This window comes from Nothobranchius furzeri, chromosome 1 (assembly GCF_043380555.1).
Source record: "Nothobranchius furzeri strain GRZ-AD chromosome 1, NfurGRZ-RIMD1, whole genome shotgun sequence".
In the NCBI taxonomy this organism is placed as follows: domain Eukaryota; kingdom Metazoa; phylum Chordata; class Actinopteri; order Cyprinodontiformes; family Nothobranchiidae; genus Nothobranchius; species Nothobranchius furzeri.
The window spans coordinates 97,447,673-97,465,172 of NC_091741.1; the positions used below are offsets into that span (position 1 = coordinate 97,447,673).

At 46.3% G+C, this 17,500-nt stretch overlaps 1 protein-coding gene across 1 annotated transcript; it reads right to left on the reverse strand.

Annotated features, from left to right (window-relative positions):
• Positions 1-354: 354 nt before the first annotated feature.
• nsd1a (nuclear receptor binding SET domain protein 1a) lies at positions 355-16,605 on the reverse strand. The gene is made up of 23 exons (XM_015943673.3): positions 16,421-16,605; positions 15,084-15,946; positions 14,640-14,781; positions 13,260-13,432; positions 11,372-13,178; positions 11,164-11,288; positions 7,610-7,826; positions 7,424-7,527; positions 7,283-7,342; positions 6,981-7,172; positions 6,801-6,893; positions 6,603-6,726; positions 5,659-5,859; positions 5,029-5,208; positions 3,509-3,665; positions 3,204-3,409; positions 3,005-3,117; positions 2,647-2,916; positions 2,450-2,566; positions 2,206-2,347; positions 2,019-2,125; positions 1,744-1,942; positions 355-1,332 (listed from the first exon to the last, which is right to left on the reverse strand). Exons 2-23 carry the CDS (start codon positions 15,927-15,929, stop codon positions 578-580), a joined length of 6,330 nt encoding a protein of 2,109 aa, XP_015799159.3. The 5' UTR covers positions 15,930-15,946; positions 16,421-16,605; the 3' UTR covers positions 355-577.
• Between the last annotated feature and the right edge of the window lie 895 nt (positions 16,606-17,500).

Sequence of the window (17,500 nt, forward strand, 5' to 3'; positions counted from 1 at the left end):
CCTATCATCATTATTAAAACTATTGTTAAAACAGTGATGCTTTTTGTTTGTTTCCATGCCAAAAATGTACCTGATCAGAGGTATAAGAAACAAGTATTTTATTGTGACGCAATAATAAAACTCGAGACACGTTTGAGAACAATCATCAGTAACGTTGATGACTCCAGTGGGTTTATTTCTTCACTCCTCACAAGCAGGTAGGTACTGTTTAGTCTAACCGTAACACGAACCAGTGAGAACACTATTTTTGGAAGTATACACAGTAACAACAACATAAGATGCCCTTATGATGACGGTTTGGTCAGGTGAAACGCTTCACCTTTTGTTTCGGCTCCAAACATTAAAAAAAAGGCCCAAAAATGTAAATGGTGTGATAAAAGAAAAAAAAAGGGAACGGAAAAGAAGGGAAAAGCACCAAACACGAAGAAAGAAAAGGACAGAAGTATGACGAGACTGAGAGAAAGAAGGGTTCAGCCATTAGCACCAGGACGCATCCCCACCGTCAGTCTGGAGATGAAGGGCAGCGATGTACCACAGTGAAGGCAGTGCTGCGTTCAAGTTTCACCCTTTAGTTCTGTCACTTATGCTCCACGCCCCCCCACTCCTCCACCTCTCCGTCCTCAGCGTCTTCATGCACGTAATCGTCCCACGTGTCATACCCTCCCTCCTCTTCCTCCTCCTCCTCCTCCTCTTCCAACAAGTTGCCTCTATACAGAGGCTCATCCTCTTCATCTTCCACTATCTCCATCTCCTCCATATCATTTTCATCCTCCTCTGCGTCTTCATCATCCTCCTCGTCCTCGTCCTCGACCATGTCTAACCCACACACCTCCTCGTCCTCCGCCTCTCCGTCGTCTCCTTCCTCCTTGGAGGAGCCAAGGGTCGACGCAGGTTGACTGTCAGTTCTGTCTGTGAGGTAAGGCCTGCTGGAAGGGATGAAGCTGGAGGTAGCGGTCTTTGTGTTGATGTAGAGACGAGGAGGAGGATGCTGTCGCCTGGACGGCTCAGTATGGCAGGCAGGGGAGGAGCTGGGAGCAGAAGACGAACTCGAGGAGGTGGATTCTCTGGTGTCAGGGCCCAGCGAGGGAGAGACGGGCACGGCCCCAGGCCTCACGGAGGCCTTGTTGGGCGTGTATTCACGGATCTCCCCCGGCTCCAGCGGGTCGGGTCCACACGGGTCGTGCTCGCTGCACGACAGCCTGCCATCCAGCTTGGAAATGAAGAGCATGCCATCTCGGTGCTCCCTGCAGTACGAGTTGGGACACATTTCACAGAATGAGGCCGCCTCTTTGCCACACACGTCACACTGGTGCCAGGGACACTCCCATCGGCCTGGACACAAGGACAGAGGGACAACTCGGTTGTTTTAGGTTCAAACCCGCAACACTGGGATGATGACAGGGTGAGTCGTTTGGTTTCAGAGACAGAGTTTTGTACAAAAGGTAAATGTTATCTGAAAGCATCCGAATCAACCCCATAGAGTGTCCGCCCTGAGACTGGGAGATCAGGGGTTCGATTCCTGGTCGGGTCATACCAAAGACTTTGAAAAAATGGGACCCAATGCCTCCCTGCTTGACACTCAGCATTAAGGGGGTTGGATTGGGGGTTAAACCACCAAATAGTTCCCGAGCGCGGCTGTGTCTGCAGCTCACCGCTCCCCTAGGGGATGGGTCAAATGCGGAGAACAAATTTCGCACACACACACACCTGTGTGTGTGACAACTAATGGGACTTTAACTTTACCTGCAGGCCTCTTGGCCAGGTTGAGACAGTCGGCGTGATAGACTTTGGGACAACCCGGCTTCTTACAGGACACGATCTGACCCCCGTCCCCACAGCTGAAGCACTCGTCCTCCCTCTCCTTCAGCACTTGTTGCTTGGTCTTCCTCTTCATGGACCCTCTTCTTCTTCCTTCCTTCAGTTTCTCAGCTGCTGGTTGGTTCTACACAATCACAAAGAGTTCAACGGTTCCTCCGTGAAGACCAGTATGAGGAACACGATACCAGATAGGGTTTTACCTTCGGCCGAACACCCAGGAAGCCGCTACAGTTCGGTGCTCCACATTTACAGACGGTCTTCCCGTTGCCGAGACACTCCAGGTTGTAGTTGAACGTCAGCTCCCCATCTGAGAGCCCAATAAGATGGGTGAGTAAAGAATAAACGACCGGAACTATGGAGGACGGGACATTCCCCTCATGCTCAAACCTTTTGGGATGTCCCGCAAAGCAAACAGTCCAACCCTGGTGTCCCCGTTCACGGTCCACTTCTGGGTCTCACAGTTCGGCTGACAGCTATGGTTCATGAAGCGAGCCTGGTTCCCTTTGGGCCCGGCATCAATGATCCGGTCCTACATAAAAACAGACAACTAGGTTGGTTTGCAGGAATCGGCTGATCTTTGAGACGGAGCCGGTGGATTGCTGAGGTTGCACTGGAGGAGGTTCTGACTCACCTTGTCCAGTGTGAGCATGTAGAAGTTACAGATGTCATTCTCCTGAGCGTGTCTGATCCGGGCTCGACATTCCTCCTCATCTATCACCTCTCCCACGTACTCGCTCACAAAGGCTCCCTGATGGAGAACCAGAGTGAGAGCAGACGAACGAGCAACAAAAACGTCACAAATATAAGATCTTTACGCTTGTTTTGTACCTTCTTGATGTCCGACACCGCCCGTAAACCCCAGCCACACGACAGCGTCCTGTGGATCTCCACAGGTGTGTATTGGCGCTTGTTGAAAGCCTGGTTCTGACACCGCTCTCCTGCCGCGCACACCTGAGGGTGACACTCGTAAAGCAGCATGCGATTGATGCACTCCGAGTCCACACCACACGGGTTTTCATCCGATGCCTTGCAGTTACAGCGTGGGATCTCCGACAGGTCGGCGGTGATTATCTGCACCTTCCCAATGGGTCGGTTCACCTGAGGAGACATCAACAGGGACGTGTTGTTTTTTTTTAAACAGCTCGTCTCAGTCAGCTGGTTTAACACCTGGTGGTGGTTTGTTTACTTTGATGTGTTTGTATGGAGGTGGTTTCTTGTCGTTTTTTCTGTCCTCCTGGAGCCGCTTCATTTCCTTCTCAGCCTGCAAGGTTTTGAATCGCTCTGCACATTCGGTCAGAGCTTCAGAAACACAAACAGGACAACGTTACCAGCACTCCAGACCAGGTACAGAGACGAGAACGCCCTACCAGAGAACACACACACACCTTTTTTGTACACAGCGTCTGCACCTTTGCACATTTTCTCTATGTTGTGCGTATCGCCCTCCATGTAAGGGAAGACTCTGGCCTGGTACGTCCACACGAAATCTTTGGAGCCAAAGAACTGTACGGGGAACTCTCCCACCTCGTGTCTTATCCTCAGGACGTTATTTGGGACGTCTTTTGTGAGACAGACTTCAGCAGGCCACCATCTGAAGAGTCAGATCAGGTTTCAGGGACACGGACGAGGTACAGCAGTCATTTACGTAGAACTGTTGTGTGTTTGGGTAAATAAAAGGCTGGGCCGGTACCTGTAACGTCCCCATTTGACCCACAGTATGTCCTTAATGCGAGGCTTCTTTCCGGCTTTGCAGTCGTTGCAGAACCAGCTACCCTGAGGCATCTCAATGTTCAAGCATTCCCGATGGAAAGCAGCAGGACAGGCTTCACAACACAGCAGGCTGCCTCCTGGACACACACACGCACGCACGCACGCACACACACACACACACACACACACACAAACACACAGAGAACAAATCACTTGTACCAGTCATACAATAGTGAAAAATTTACTTCACTTTAAGGACATTTTACCAGGTTAGAGCTAGTAAATAAATCTCAAAGTACGTGAGTGGCGTGGACGAAACACCCATCATTACTTTTCATTTAAATAGCTGTACTACATGTGTGCGATCAAGGGTCTAAGGCAAAGCGGATTAGAAAATAGCGTTTCTAGCCCCGTTGGGTTGTATTCATTTCTCCGTTCTTCCGGTGACCCGTGGTGCGGAAGTGACTTAGGCTCCCTATTTATGTTTCTGAAAAGCATCTGCTTAGTAAATGATTTAACACATTACTGCCACTGACATTTCCCTTTATGGACCCATTTTATATTTAATACTTGATCAGTTTATTGATTTGTTTTGTTAAACATTTGATTTAGCATCAAATTAAGACCAACAGTTGGTTAAATTCAGGGATCAAAAACAGATTCAGATTCAGATATGTTGTGCATTCTCTGTTGTCATTAGTGGTATTTTAGCATGAAGATCCATCCATTCATTTTCTGGACCCGCTTGTCCATGTAGGGTCGCGCGCGGGGGGGGGGGGGGGGGCTATCTCCAGCGATCAACGGGCAATCAGGCGGGGTACACCCTGGACTGGGTGCCAGTCCATCGCAGGGCAGCAAGAGAGAGAGAGAGAGAGACACACACACACACACACCCAAGGACAATTTGTACAGACCAGTTAACCTAACAGTCATGTTTTTGGACGGTGGGAGGAAGCCGGAGTACCCGGAGAGAACCCACGCATGCACAGGGAGAACATGCAAACTCCATGCAGAAAGATCCCAGGCTGGGAAGTGAGCCCAGGACCTTCTCGCTGCAAGGCAACAGCTCTAACCACTGCGCCGCCTTAGCATAGAGATGAGGTGGAATACGTCTAGATACCGGCCATCGGCTGACCGTGATCTCTACGTATAGATGTCGATATCGGTGGCAGAAAAACTCTAATCAGTCAATATCTAGTTAGAGCACTGACCCAACCCCTGTGTGTGTGTGTGTGTGTGTGTGTGTGTGTGTGTGTGTGTGTGTGTGTGAAATATATTACGTTTGTATTGTAAGTTTAATTGATTAATTTAATGTTATGCACATTTTTGTATTTTGTTTGTGACAAACTGTTTGTGTACACACAGGTGAAAAACTGACTATATTAATCAGGATTTTAAAACTGATCACATCATTAAACCTGTGACGTCCAGGTGAACGCTGTTCAGACATCACACCTGAAGCTATCATAACTAAACACACACACACAGGTCCAGACTGACCTTCAGAGCAGACGAAGCACCAGCTGACGTTTATGTGTTCGTGGTTCTTGTAGCCTTTGCGGGGAGTGAAGTGGTTTGGACACAGGAAGCTGTTGTTTGCCAGCACCAGGCTGCCTGCTGCCATGCAGTTATCGTTGGCGTGATACGCCACAGGACAGCGCACGCATCGAGCCAACCGACCTGGCGCACACACAAAAACAGCTAAATCCACCTGAGCGAGTATCCTAACGGCAACATGGTTAGACAACGACTGCACGGTCATAATGAAGTTTAAAACAGGCTTCATAATACACTGAACAAAAATATAAATGCAGCACGTTAGTTTTTGCTCCCATTTTTCATGAACTGAACTCAAACATCTGAACATTTGTCTACATTCACAAAAGACCAATATGGGTCTGAAATTTGTCGACATGTGTTAGTGAGCACTTTCCTTTTACCAAGATAACCCATCCCACCTCACAGGTGTGGCATATCAAGGGGCTGATTAGACAGCATGGACATTGCACACGTGTGCAATGAAAAACGGGAGCAAAAACCAAAGCGTTGCATTTATGGTGCAAAAACTGGAAACGTGAATAAGCGTAAAAGCTGATGTGATCATCTCCAGCTGGAGCCACTGGGGCTTACCTTTGGTGCTGCAGATGTTGAGAGGGTTGGCGATGTGACATGACAGACACACGTGCATTGGGCAGCGGAAGCCTTTGTTGTGTAGCTGAGTGGGAGAATAGGCCATGATGCAGTCGGTGTGGTAAAACTTTCCACAGAGAGGAATAATGCAGCGCTTCACTCCACTACCACTCTTCTTACACACGTAGCACGAGTGCACACCTGGGATGTGGAAAACAAATAAATGGAAATTTCGACTCTCAAGTTGGACAGAAAATGCAAATGATTGCTCTGCTTGATTTTTTTATACGCTTCTTTAAAGCCTGATTTATGCTTCTCCGTCTGCGTCAGTGCGGAGACACGCAACGCCATTATCCGTCCTTGCGTAGGGCACGCAAGTACGTACGGAGTCGAGCCCACTTTTTTAAACATCCGTCGAACGAGACGGATTACGCAAGCTTGTGATTGGTCAGGATGCCGCTGTTGTTTACAGCGCCGCCATTGCAAGGAGAGCCAAGGATAACTAGCAGCAGACACGGAGAAGCTTGAAGAATATCTCGCGAAAAAACTCTAAAAATATGAACGTTTAATTCTCCCGTGACTGGAGGAGTGAAAGGATGCGCAGCAAGCATTTTATTTGTGGACGGAAATGACAGGAAACGTGGGTTTAGAGGTGGGGAGCGCATGAAGCGGTGGGAGAATGAGAGACAAATATGTCCCTGTTAAAAGTCTCTTATATACACAAAAAACACAATATAAACACACGATCTTGGACCGATACATGACAGGATACCACAGAACAGCGCTACGCCCTCTGTTGTCCTGCAGGGCAATTGCTTTGCAACACTCTCCAGGAGACGGAGAAGTAAAAGAGCAAAACGCTTCCGTCAGTCCGTGCGTGTCTGTCCCTTGCGGAGCTGACGGAGAAGCATAAACCAGGCTTAAGAGACACAAAGAAGACCCACCTGTCTTACAGTTTCGACAGAGGAACCTTCCCCTGGGAGGTGCAGACAGGCCGATGCACTGCAGGTGGAAAGCTCCAAAACAGTGTCCATCACACACCAGCAGGTCTCCTGTCCTCTCACACACCTTCAGAACCAGGACATGTTAATGCTCCCTTCTCAGACACAACTAAATGTGGGATGTGAAACGAGTCTCCTAACCTGACAGACATTCTCTTTCATAGATGCAGCTCCTATTTTTCCTTTTACATCCACTTGAGAGGATAAGTTGTCATTCAGACCAACAGGGGTGGCCTGCAGGGATCAACACGATCAGCTGTTACTGGAGCTCAGGGTGAATGGATGCAGTTATTTATTAGCTGAGCAAAACAACACGGCCACCTCAGGTTGCGGCGTTAGTGTTCCAGTGTCTTCGTTGGGTTGGGTTTCGGCGCTGCAGGGCTCCGTCTCCACCTCCTGTTTGGGGCTCTTGAAGCCACGGGGGCTGGGAGACCTGCTCTGTGAGGCCCTGGAGCCTGCAGGAGGACCTGCAGACGTGCTGGGGGCTTCAGGCTTTTCTTTCTTAGATGCAATCTATCAAAAGCAATCAAGAGAAAAAAAAAGCAATCAAGAGTTAAACTGAAATTATCTCACAGATCATAGTAGAACATGTGGATTCAGACGGAAATTCCTTTTTTTTTTACCCGAGTTTTCTTGACCAACATCTTCCTGCCCAATGAAATGCCAATGTGCCGCTTTTGCTCCTGGATTAAAAACAAGTGAAATCAGATTATTACTTTACTAGACAGATTAGTTGTAGCCTTTTCCCCCCCCCATCAACATACCCTCTTCTTCGTAAGACCTGATGACACTTCTTCAATGGTGCAGTTCAGCACCTTGTGGGACAGCTTCCTGGGCCTTTTCCTTTCTAAAGCCATTATTGCCGCATCTGAGATTTCAAAAAACATTCAAAGAGGAGTTAAAAACCACTGTTAAACACATTGGTGGGAGTTAGAGGTTGTTTAAAGCACCAGATTCAGAGGGCAGATGTGTTTCCTCTGGGGTGTCTGTGTCAAAGTACGATGGCGTCGTGACAGGAGACACAACTGACAGAGCTTCAGGTGACAATTCAGCCCGAGATGGACTCATCTCCACCGCAGCCTCGGCAGGCGCGGCAGTCGGAGAGGTGGAGGCATCAGTCACTTCTGCGGTGGCGAGTTCTTGAAGTTCTGTCGTTCCTGAAGTTTCCTGGATTAGAAAACACGTCACATGAAGCAGACCTGGAGGAAACTCCCAGTTATGTTAGCCCAGGTTTGGACGAGTGGGGGAGTAGAGGGAGGTGGAGTGTACTGCGGGGAATACAGTGGGTAAAGACGGTTCTCCCTGGCCCTGCCTCCATCTAAAAGGCTAGGTTATCCAGAGTTATCTCTGTAGCTATGCTGCTATAGGCTTAGACTGCTGGAGGACACACTGACCACTTGAAGAACCCTGAGTTGACTCTTGCTGTGATTCAGTGCTATATAAGTAAATGAAACTGAATTGAAACGCTGCAGTTGAACAGATCAATCACACTGCGAGGAGGTTTTAGGGTTACAGTGTGTCTGTGCTTCAACATCAGACAACCAAATCCAGAAATTGCCCTCAGAATTAGAATATTCCTTTAGAATAACTGGAAGCACACACTATATTGTACAGCAAACGACAACAAACAACAAGATATCGTCTCACACCTGTGCAGTCTCACAGCAATCCTTCACAATAAGAGTCTAAAACAAACAACTTCCCCAACACGCTCCCAAAAAAACTGCAGCTAATAAAAAGTGTATCAATATTGTTCTTTACAACATTCATAGTGTAATCCAAACCGCTGGAGTTTTCTAGAAGATTTTTACAGTTTGTGATAAGGGGACAAAACTACAGTTTGTTCCAAAATACTGTGGATAAAATGTATACTGAAGTATAAAAACATCAGTTTACACAAGGCATTATGGGTATTGTGGGTCTTTGCACAAGTGATGGTTTAGTTTCTGAAATCTTTCATCTAAAAAAAGGTTTTTATTTTTGCCATTTCCAATTTATTTCGGAAATCTTCCACTACTTTGACTTTTTTTCTCCTAAAAATTCCCCTTCTGAATGGCTCTAATGCACCATATTTGGGATAGATTTTTTTTTTGCAATAGACAATAAATTAAGATACATCTGAATATATCAATTACTTTTTAACAAAGAAATCCAACCCTGATGTAGAGCTGCATGATATGAATTACAGTGGGGCAAAAAAGCATTTAGTCAGCCACCGATTGTGCAAGTTCTCCCACTTAAAATTTTGACAGAGGTCAGTAATTTTCATCATAGGTACACTTCAACTGTGAGAGACAGAATGTGAAAAAAAATCCATGAATTCACATGGCAGGATTTTTAAAGAATTTATTTGTAAATCAGGAAGGAAAACAAGGATTTGGTCACTTCAAACAAGGAAAATCTCTGGCTCTCACAAACCTGTAACGTCTTCTTTAAGAAGCTTTTCTGTCCTCCACTCATTACCTGTATTAATGGCACCTGTTTGAACTCATTATCCGTATAAAAGGCACCTGTCCACAGCCTCAAACAGTCAGACTCCAAACTCCACTATGGCCAAGACCAAAGAGCTTTCGAAGGACACTAGGAAAAGAATTATAGACCTGCACCAGACTGGGAAGAGTGAATCTACAATAGGCAAGCAGCTTGGTGTGAAAAAATCAACTGTGGGAGCAATTATCAGAAAATGGAAGACATTCAAGACCACTGATAATCTCCCTCGATCTGGGGCTCCACGCAAGATCTCATCCCGTGGGGTCAAAATGATCATGAGAACGGTGAGCAAGAATCCCAGAACCACACGGGGGGACCTGGTGAATGACCTGCAGAGAGCTGGGACCACAGTAACAAAGTTCACCATCAGTAACACACTACAACGGCAGGGAATCAAATCCTGCAGTGCCAGACGTGTTCTGCTGCTGAAGCCAGTGCATGTCCAGGCCCGTCTGAAGTTTGCCAGAGAGCACATGGATGATACAGCAGACGATTGGGAGAATGTCATGTGGTCAGATAAAACCAAAGTAGAACTTTTTGGTATAAACTCAACTCGTCGTGTTTGGAGGAAGAATACTGAGTTGCATCCCAAGAACACCATACCTACTGTGAAGCATGGGGGTGGGAACATCATGCGTTGGGGCTGTTTTTCTGCTAAGGGGACAGGACGACTGATCCGTGTTAAGGACAGAATGAATGGGGCCATGTATCGTGAGATTCTGAGCAAAAACCTCCTTCCATCAGTGAGAGCTTTGAAGATGAAACGTGGCTGGGTCTTCCAACACGACAATGATCCCAAACACACCGCCCGGGCAACAAAGGAGTGGCTCCGTAAGAAGCATTTGAAAGTCCTGGAGTGGCCTAGCCAGTCTCCAGACCTCAACCCCATAGAAAATCTGTGGAGGGAGTTGAAAGTCCGTGTTGCTCGGCGACAGCCCCAAAACATCACTGCTCTCGAGAAGATCTGCATGGAGGAATGGGCCAAAATACCAGCTACTGTGTGTGCAAACCTGGTAAAGACCTATAGTAATCGTTTGACCTCTGTTATTGCCAACAAAGGTTATGTTACAAAGTACTGAGTTGAAATACTTATTTTCCTCCCTGATTTACAAATAAATTCTTTAAAAATCCTGTCATGTGAATTCATGAATTTTTTTCACATTCTGTCTCTCACAGTTGAAGTGTACCTATGATGAAAATTACTGACCTCTGTCATCATTTTAAGTGGGAGAACTTGCACAATCGGTGGCTGACTAAATACTTTTTTGCCCCACTGTAATCCTGCAACGACAAAGTGACTTGCAATGAGTAAATACTTAACTCAAGCACAAAAAATAAATAAATAAATCAAAAACAATTAAAATTGACAAGATATAATAAAAAATGGGAAAAGCTAAATTGTCATCAAAAGATGTGAGAAAAGGGAAAAAGAAAACAAAGAAAACAAAGAAAAAGCAATCAGTGGATCCAGGGAAAAGCTGAATTGGCAGAAAGAGCAGAGCGAAGCTAATTCCGGTGTTTGCCAACAGTCCAAATTAAGTGCCGTCCACCTAGGAGGCGGGCATCTAACCTATAAGAACCCACCCGATTGGCCAAATGCAAGAAGGGCTCTATTTGATTTGTCAAAAACGCGTTATGAGTAGCGAACATTTGAGCTAACCATTCATTGTGTTTTCTGTTCTGTGTGATATGCGTATTGTGTACGCCAATATCTCGATGATTCCTTTTGCGGTGTATTGTGCAGCCCTACCCTGATGGCTCAGGGAGAACATGAACCTTTTATTATTGTGCAGGGAAACATAAAACTTACACAAATATAAAGAGTTCCTTGTATGTTGAACTAGTGACGTTTTCAAAGGAAAAACAGAGTTAGTATCAACAATAATTAAGTTGTGCTGATGTAAAAATGTCAAACATAAAGCCTTTCACAATTCTAACACCGACAGAACTGAACTAGCCCATTATTGATTCATTTGTTTTTTGTTCTTTTACATCAGAAAATAAAACTCCTCACCACTTTGGGAGAATGAGAGGGCTGTTTCTTTGACTTCTTTTTGATGGAAAATATTTGTTCATACTCCTCCGTCGACTCCAAGAGCCTCTTAGTTGGTTTGCGGAGGCGCTTGTTCTCGGATTGTCCTGTGTGGAAAAGCAGCCTGTTTTCATTTGATTTTTAGGTACCCTCTTAATTGAGCCTAAAAGCAGGTCGGATCGAGTCTTACCAGCAGCGCTGCTCGCGTCTGAGAACTGTGAGTCATTCTCGGAGTGTTTCTCAGCTCCCAGATCAAGAGGATCTGGAGATGCTCTCATGGCGTAAGCCTCCTTCATCTCAGCAGAAACATCACTCACAACTTCCTCCTTAATCTCAGCAGCTTCCTCAACCTGCTGCCAGCGCTTCTTTGGAGCCACCGGTGTTTCAAATGTTTTATTGAGGTAGCTGCCAGAAGGATCTGAGGCGACCTGACAATTAGAGCCAGGTTCAAGGCCCAGGTCAGCCTGGCCACTGCCGTAAGCCATGTCGGCCAGGTCTGAAGACATGCCGGGGATACTGAGTTTCAGTTTGGATGGGAGTCTCTGTTTTCTCCGCTGCTTGTCCGAGCACTCTAAGTGGTGAGGAAAGTCCTCACAGTGGTTGGTGTCAGCCGTCACAGCAGCTTTGGTCCAAACCTTGGTTTTCACCGGCGTGCTTTGGGCTACTGTAGTTTCCCCTGATGGTTCAGTCTTTAACTTGTTCTCCAAACTGTCACATGAACCTTTCAGCAGATCACTTTCTGCTGAAGTGGGGATCACCAGAGGCTCCTCCTTGATTAAGGTGGCTGACGGTGGAAGCACCAGCGGTTTGCCATCTTTCTCCCTGGTATCGTGCATGTCTTTCAAGAGCATGAGGAAAGTACTGAATTTATAATTTGAATTGGTTCGAATGGCGGTCAGCTCCGAGTCTGTGCTGTCCTCGTTCACCACCAGAGATTTAAACTTCAGCTCCTTACCATCCTGAAAGGTTTCCATGGGAGACAAAGATGAGGAGGTAGTTGATAAGTCTGAGAAACTGTTTTCTGTTTTGACCTGAACGGGTTGTAGAACTGGCTCCTCGAGGCTCGACTTGACCAAGGAGCCGTTAGGAGTTCGTTTCCTGTTCAGCTTTCTCGGGCGTCGTTTTGGAGAGCTGTGGTTCACGAAGGCCACAGCTCTGCTGGGGGATTCCCAAGCTGGTGACCTGTTGGTTTTGACGGTAGCATTACTGGGCGTTTGACCAAAACAACCATCATCAGGAGCTCGTGTTGAGCTTCGGCCTGTAGCAAGTGCATCGTCGAGATCGGGCTCTTCTACCGCTCCCAGGGCCTTTGTCATCAGGCGGCTGCTGGCAGGAAGAACCTCTGAGTGTTTTTCACCTGAACTATAAGATGATTCAACACAGCTGCCCAGACTGTGATCAGAGATCAAGTCTTTAGAAGCTAATTCATTTGTAAAAACACTAGGTGACTCTGTCAGGCTCTGTTTTTTATTGGGCTTTTTATCTTTTACTGAACCAGAATTGTCTCTGTCCACTCTGCTAATTTCGTGTACCGGAGAAACTGCTGTGCGTTTGGGACGATTCAGCATTGGAACTGAATCCAGATCAGCATAAGGAGAGTCCTTTGGCTCTTCTTTCACTGTGCATGTTGTGTGAAACGGACCTGCCGCGTTCGAACCAACAGAGGAGTCTTTTGATCCGCCAACTATGTGAGCAAATATATCTGACAAACATTTCTTTCTCTTCTTGACAGCTTTGCTCTTGTTGACTTGAACTTTAGAGTTTTTGAGGAAGTGGTGACCATTTCTGCTGGGGGCCGGACCAGGTGAGGGGGGTCGAGCAGGTTTAACAGAGACTGATGGAATCTCCGCAGGCTTTTCAGCCGGGGCAGGACTCCGTAAACGCTCCTCTCCACTTACACAAACTGAACTTTCACTTTTACTCTTCTGTTGACCAGAGAGGAGATACTCTGCTTTGGCCACGCTCACTTTCCATGCAGTCATCAAACTTTTGGGAATCTGCCGAAACCAGAACACATACACGTGACAGTTCTGAAAGCATGTCAAGAAAAGATTTTTAAGCCATTTAGCTAAATTTACCGTGTACTTGTAGTTCTTCTCTTTCTGTTTCCCTCTCCGTCTGAGGACAGGGAGCTCATCAAACTGATGGCCTCCTTCAAACGAAAGGATGACACTTCCCGAGACCCAGCAGAATTCTGCAACTTCCCCCATTGTCTCCAGGAAGTACATTCGACAAGGACGGGAGCTTGGAACTGGTGAGAAATAAAAACATCTTAAAAAACATTCAGAATCTGGCCAAACTCAAAGAAAAACCACAGACCGTTTTCTAATTCCACTTGTTTTGTTCCATGGATTTCACGTATGATGTCCGTGAATTTTAAAGATACGTTTTGATACCAAGAGGGGGGAAAAGCTATTTTAGGTTTTGTGAGAAAATAAGTCCAGGACTACAAATGCGCTCCACGAAAGTGACGTCATCGAACCAGATACGGAGAAAACTGAGGGAAAAGGGCTGTAAGTTCAGCAAACTTCCCACAGAAGGAAAGAACCACCATAAATCTGGTCATCTGGTAAGTAGCAGCTACGTTAGGGGGGAGGAGATTATGTGGTGTGCGACGTGCCGAATTTCTGGTGTGTAGTCATGCTAATTACGAACTTTTACAAGCTGATGAATCTCAAAGTACGTAACTGGCGTGGCCGAAACACCCCTCATTACTTTCCATTTAAATTGCAATGCAACATATCCAGGGTCTAAGGCAAAGTGAATTAGAAAATAGCTTTTAGCCTCGTTGACTTGCATTCATTTTTTCGTTCCTCCGGGGACCCATGAGCCGACCGGAAAGGGAGGAGATTTAGGCTCCCTATAGTTGGACGGGATATACAAATCAACTAAGGAACAATTTGATAAAGTAAATATGGAACAAAGCAATGCTAAGTGGAAAATTAATAGAATTTCCAAGGTATGACACTTATTCCCTGGCAAGCCCATGTGCAATAACTCAGTGCAATATAACTGATTTAATATTTTCTGGCTTGTTTTAAAGGTGCAGTATGTAAGAAAATAGTAAGAATTTATCAGGAGTCTAACGTTTCAGTCATTTATAATGAAACATATTTCATATCAAGCTGACTGTGGGAGTTGTCAGTTTTTCTCCTTTCAAAGCAACGGAAGGAGGAACGTAACTGTTTACCATCAGTGAGTGTGGGCGTACCGTGCCTCCTGCAAGCTAATACCGCAGCGCCGGCAATTCTAACTTCACGACAGACGGCAAAAAGCTCCAGAGTTGTTTAGAGTGGTTGCAGTAACCAAATTTTACTACAGGATGTAATTTTTATTTCATTTCTACATAATGCACCTTTAACTTGCACCTTTGGTAAAAAAAAAAAAAACATTTTCTTTGATCGACTTTTTCCTATGACACAAATGTAAAATTCTGTCAAATTCACATGAAACATTACCTTTCATTTTAGTATGAACGCCCTGGTCTGGGTCACAAGTGATTCGGCAGGGCCACCACGGTCTTCTGTTGAATTTTGCCCATACAAAATCCCCATCCATGAATTTCACCGCAGGAGGAAGCTTTTTCTTTGGGCTGTTGGACTAATCAGCACAATGAAAACAACTTAATATCTAACGAAGAAGAAATAATACACCCTGTGCCGATAGTACTGACACCGAAAGCTAATTTTAGATCAACATTCATGTCATTTTTAAACTAAAGAAAATATCTGAATAAGCTACTTTTAAACCAATCCATGTTTAAATGGTGTTAAAACCGTAATTTAGTACTTCAGTTTCAACAAATACATCATGTAATGCATTTGATTTCTGCACTGTAGTACATAAAAAGACAAACATGTACAGAAGTTGAAAACTAAGCATCCCTTGATCTTGGGACTCACATTAGAGTTGGTAAGAGCAGGTGAGGTAAGTCCAGGATCAACAGCAGAGGTGAGTTCAGCATCACTGTCAGACTCCTCGTCCAAATTCCAGCCATCTCTCATAGTGATCTCTGGCAGTGCACTGGGGCTTAGCATAGGGTTCAGTTCAGAAATAGTTTTGGACATTAAGTTAAAGACCGTAGGTTTGTAGGTTTTTCTCTCCGCCCCCGAGTTGCTGGTGGTCCTACATTCAGAAACAGTTTGGTCCGGACCCTGACTTGAGTTTGGGAGGTGAAAAGGCTCAAAGTCTTCACTGCTATCATGCTCTTCCTCCTCCTCCTTAATGTCACTGCTATCAAACAGGGTGGACTCAAAATGCAGGTAACCGTTGGGGATGGGGGAGCAGCGCTCAAAGCTGTCAGGGCTGTGAGAGGGGGAGAAGCCGTTTTGACTCCCGGGACGTAGACCCTGGAAAGGCTCCACATCGCCCGGAGATGGAGGCAGCTGGACCGACGGCGCTTCAAACTCATCATCGTCATCGGAGATGGGACTCGCACAGCGAAAGGTGTTCCGAGCGTGGAGCCCTCGATCTAGGTCAGTTCTGTAGAGCACCGGGTTCTGGTGTTGTGGTCTCCTTTGTGGACTGTAGCAGCGGAGTTGCTCAGGCTGACTGTAGCCCAGGAAAGCAGGCTGTTTGTGGCTGGCGGGCGACACCTGCATGGCTGAAGGCTGGCCCGATACCCGCTTCACAATGCCACACTGGCTTCCAAAGGAAGAGCTCATAGGGCCACTGTAGGGCCTCAGCTCAGGTTGGCCTGAGCCAAACACTGAGCCTACCCCAAGGCCCGGTCTGTAGGACTGGTTCATGTTCTCCTGTCTCTATCCTGTCAGACAAAAAATAAAAGACTTTTCAGCTCATCAGCACATGACAAATGTCTGAGTCTGATAAAACGCAACATGTGATAAGAGTGGATATGTTTCACAAATAGAGCTGCAATCGAAAGAAACTCACATGAAAGACACACACACACACACACACACACACACGCACACGCACACGCACACACACACACATTAAATGGAGATAGCATGGCCTCCTTTCTAAAGGCCAGCCCAACAGAACAAGACAAAAACATTATATTCTCACGTTTCACACACAAGTTTTAAGCAGAATATCTGGTCTTTGTCTGATCGCTGTGGGTCATGGCGATCGCTGAATCTGTTTCAGGAGGTGGTGACACACACACTGAGCCATCTCACAAACAAGCTACAGCCGCAGGAAGCGCACAAAAATGGTCAGATCGGCTCTAAGTTCACCTCATTGTCAACACGTGGGGGGAAAAGGCGAAAAAACTCACCATTTGGAAGTCGGTCACCGAGAAACCCACCGCTGACCTTCAACGAGCCACAAAACGAGAGCTTTTCTGGGTTTGTGGAAGCGGCTCTGCACAACAATCCCAGCTGCAGCAGCTCCTGTGGCGGTAGTAGGCCAAGGCACAGCTCTCATTCTCGGCACTTCATCGCCTGATCAGCGGCGGCCCTCTCTCTCTGTCAGCTTTACGGCACAAAACAACAAGGAAATCCCCACATCTCTCACCGGTCCCGGCTTATTTACTACATGGTTTTGGTGGTGATTTTGCGTGCTGTCGAAGTGCCCCCGATTATGATAAAACAAGCCCAGACTGACTGACTGTGTTGGTGAGTGAGCAGCAGCAACCAATCGGCACCGCTACCCAACCCCCCGTCTGCAGCAGAGGGCCGTGACACTCGCTCACCCTGCACGCGCTCACACACACACACACAAGCGAAAGCAAACATACGTGCACGAATGGAAATCCAGGTGAAGTTACAGACAATAATTAACGTGTATTAGTAATAACAGTAGCGCAGCGGTGTCTGTTCTGACGAGTGTTTGTGAAGACTCACTCAGATGTCACCGAGTGAAGGCACTAGAGTGGAAGGAAGTCGCTCCTCAGCCAGCACACAGGCCTCTCCGGTCAGACCCAACAACTCCGAGCGCCATGTTGTCTTCTAGAGACAAGAGGAAACAGGCCGCTAGGCATTCGGGGGAAGACAAAAGACCCACTGGAGACTAAAACTCAGGCTTCCCCCTACAAATACGAGTTCACAAACGGGTCTTTTTATGTTCACGTGTCTCAAACTGGAACTGAACGTTAATATAAATGCGGAAATGTGAGTGAAAATGATACAGAAGGGTCGCCGCTGCCGCGCAGTTCTTCGTTTACAACCAAAACACAAATACCCAATCAAAAATACTATCTGAAAACTTTAGTGAGATTTTTTTTAGCATTTTCACTGACAATTCCTTTACAATTAGACTAATAAAATCTTTTAACTTAAAACATCTCCAGTCGATTCACTCTAAATATATTTTTTTACTAAGTTAATCAAATAAGCACCTGAGTACTCCAGATACC

Coding starts and splice junctions, on each gene's coding strand:
- nsd1a (XM_015943673.3), bottom strand. CDS start 15,929: ATGAACCAGTCCTACAGACCGGGCCTTGGGGTAGGCTCAGTGTTTGGC. Junction 5,860..6,602: donor CTGTCGAAACTGTAAGACAG/GTGGGTCTTCTT, acceptor TCCACATCCCAG/GTGTGCACTCGTGCTACGTG. Junction 2,126..2,205: donor TTTGCGGGACATCCCAAAAG/GTTTGAGCATGA, acceptor TTGGGCTCTCAG/ATGGGGAGCTGACGTTCAAC.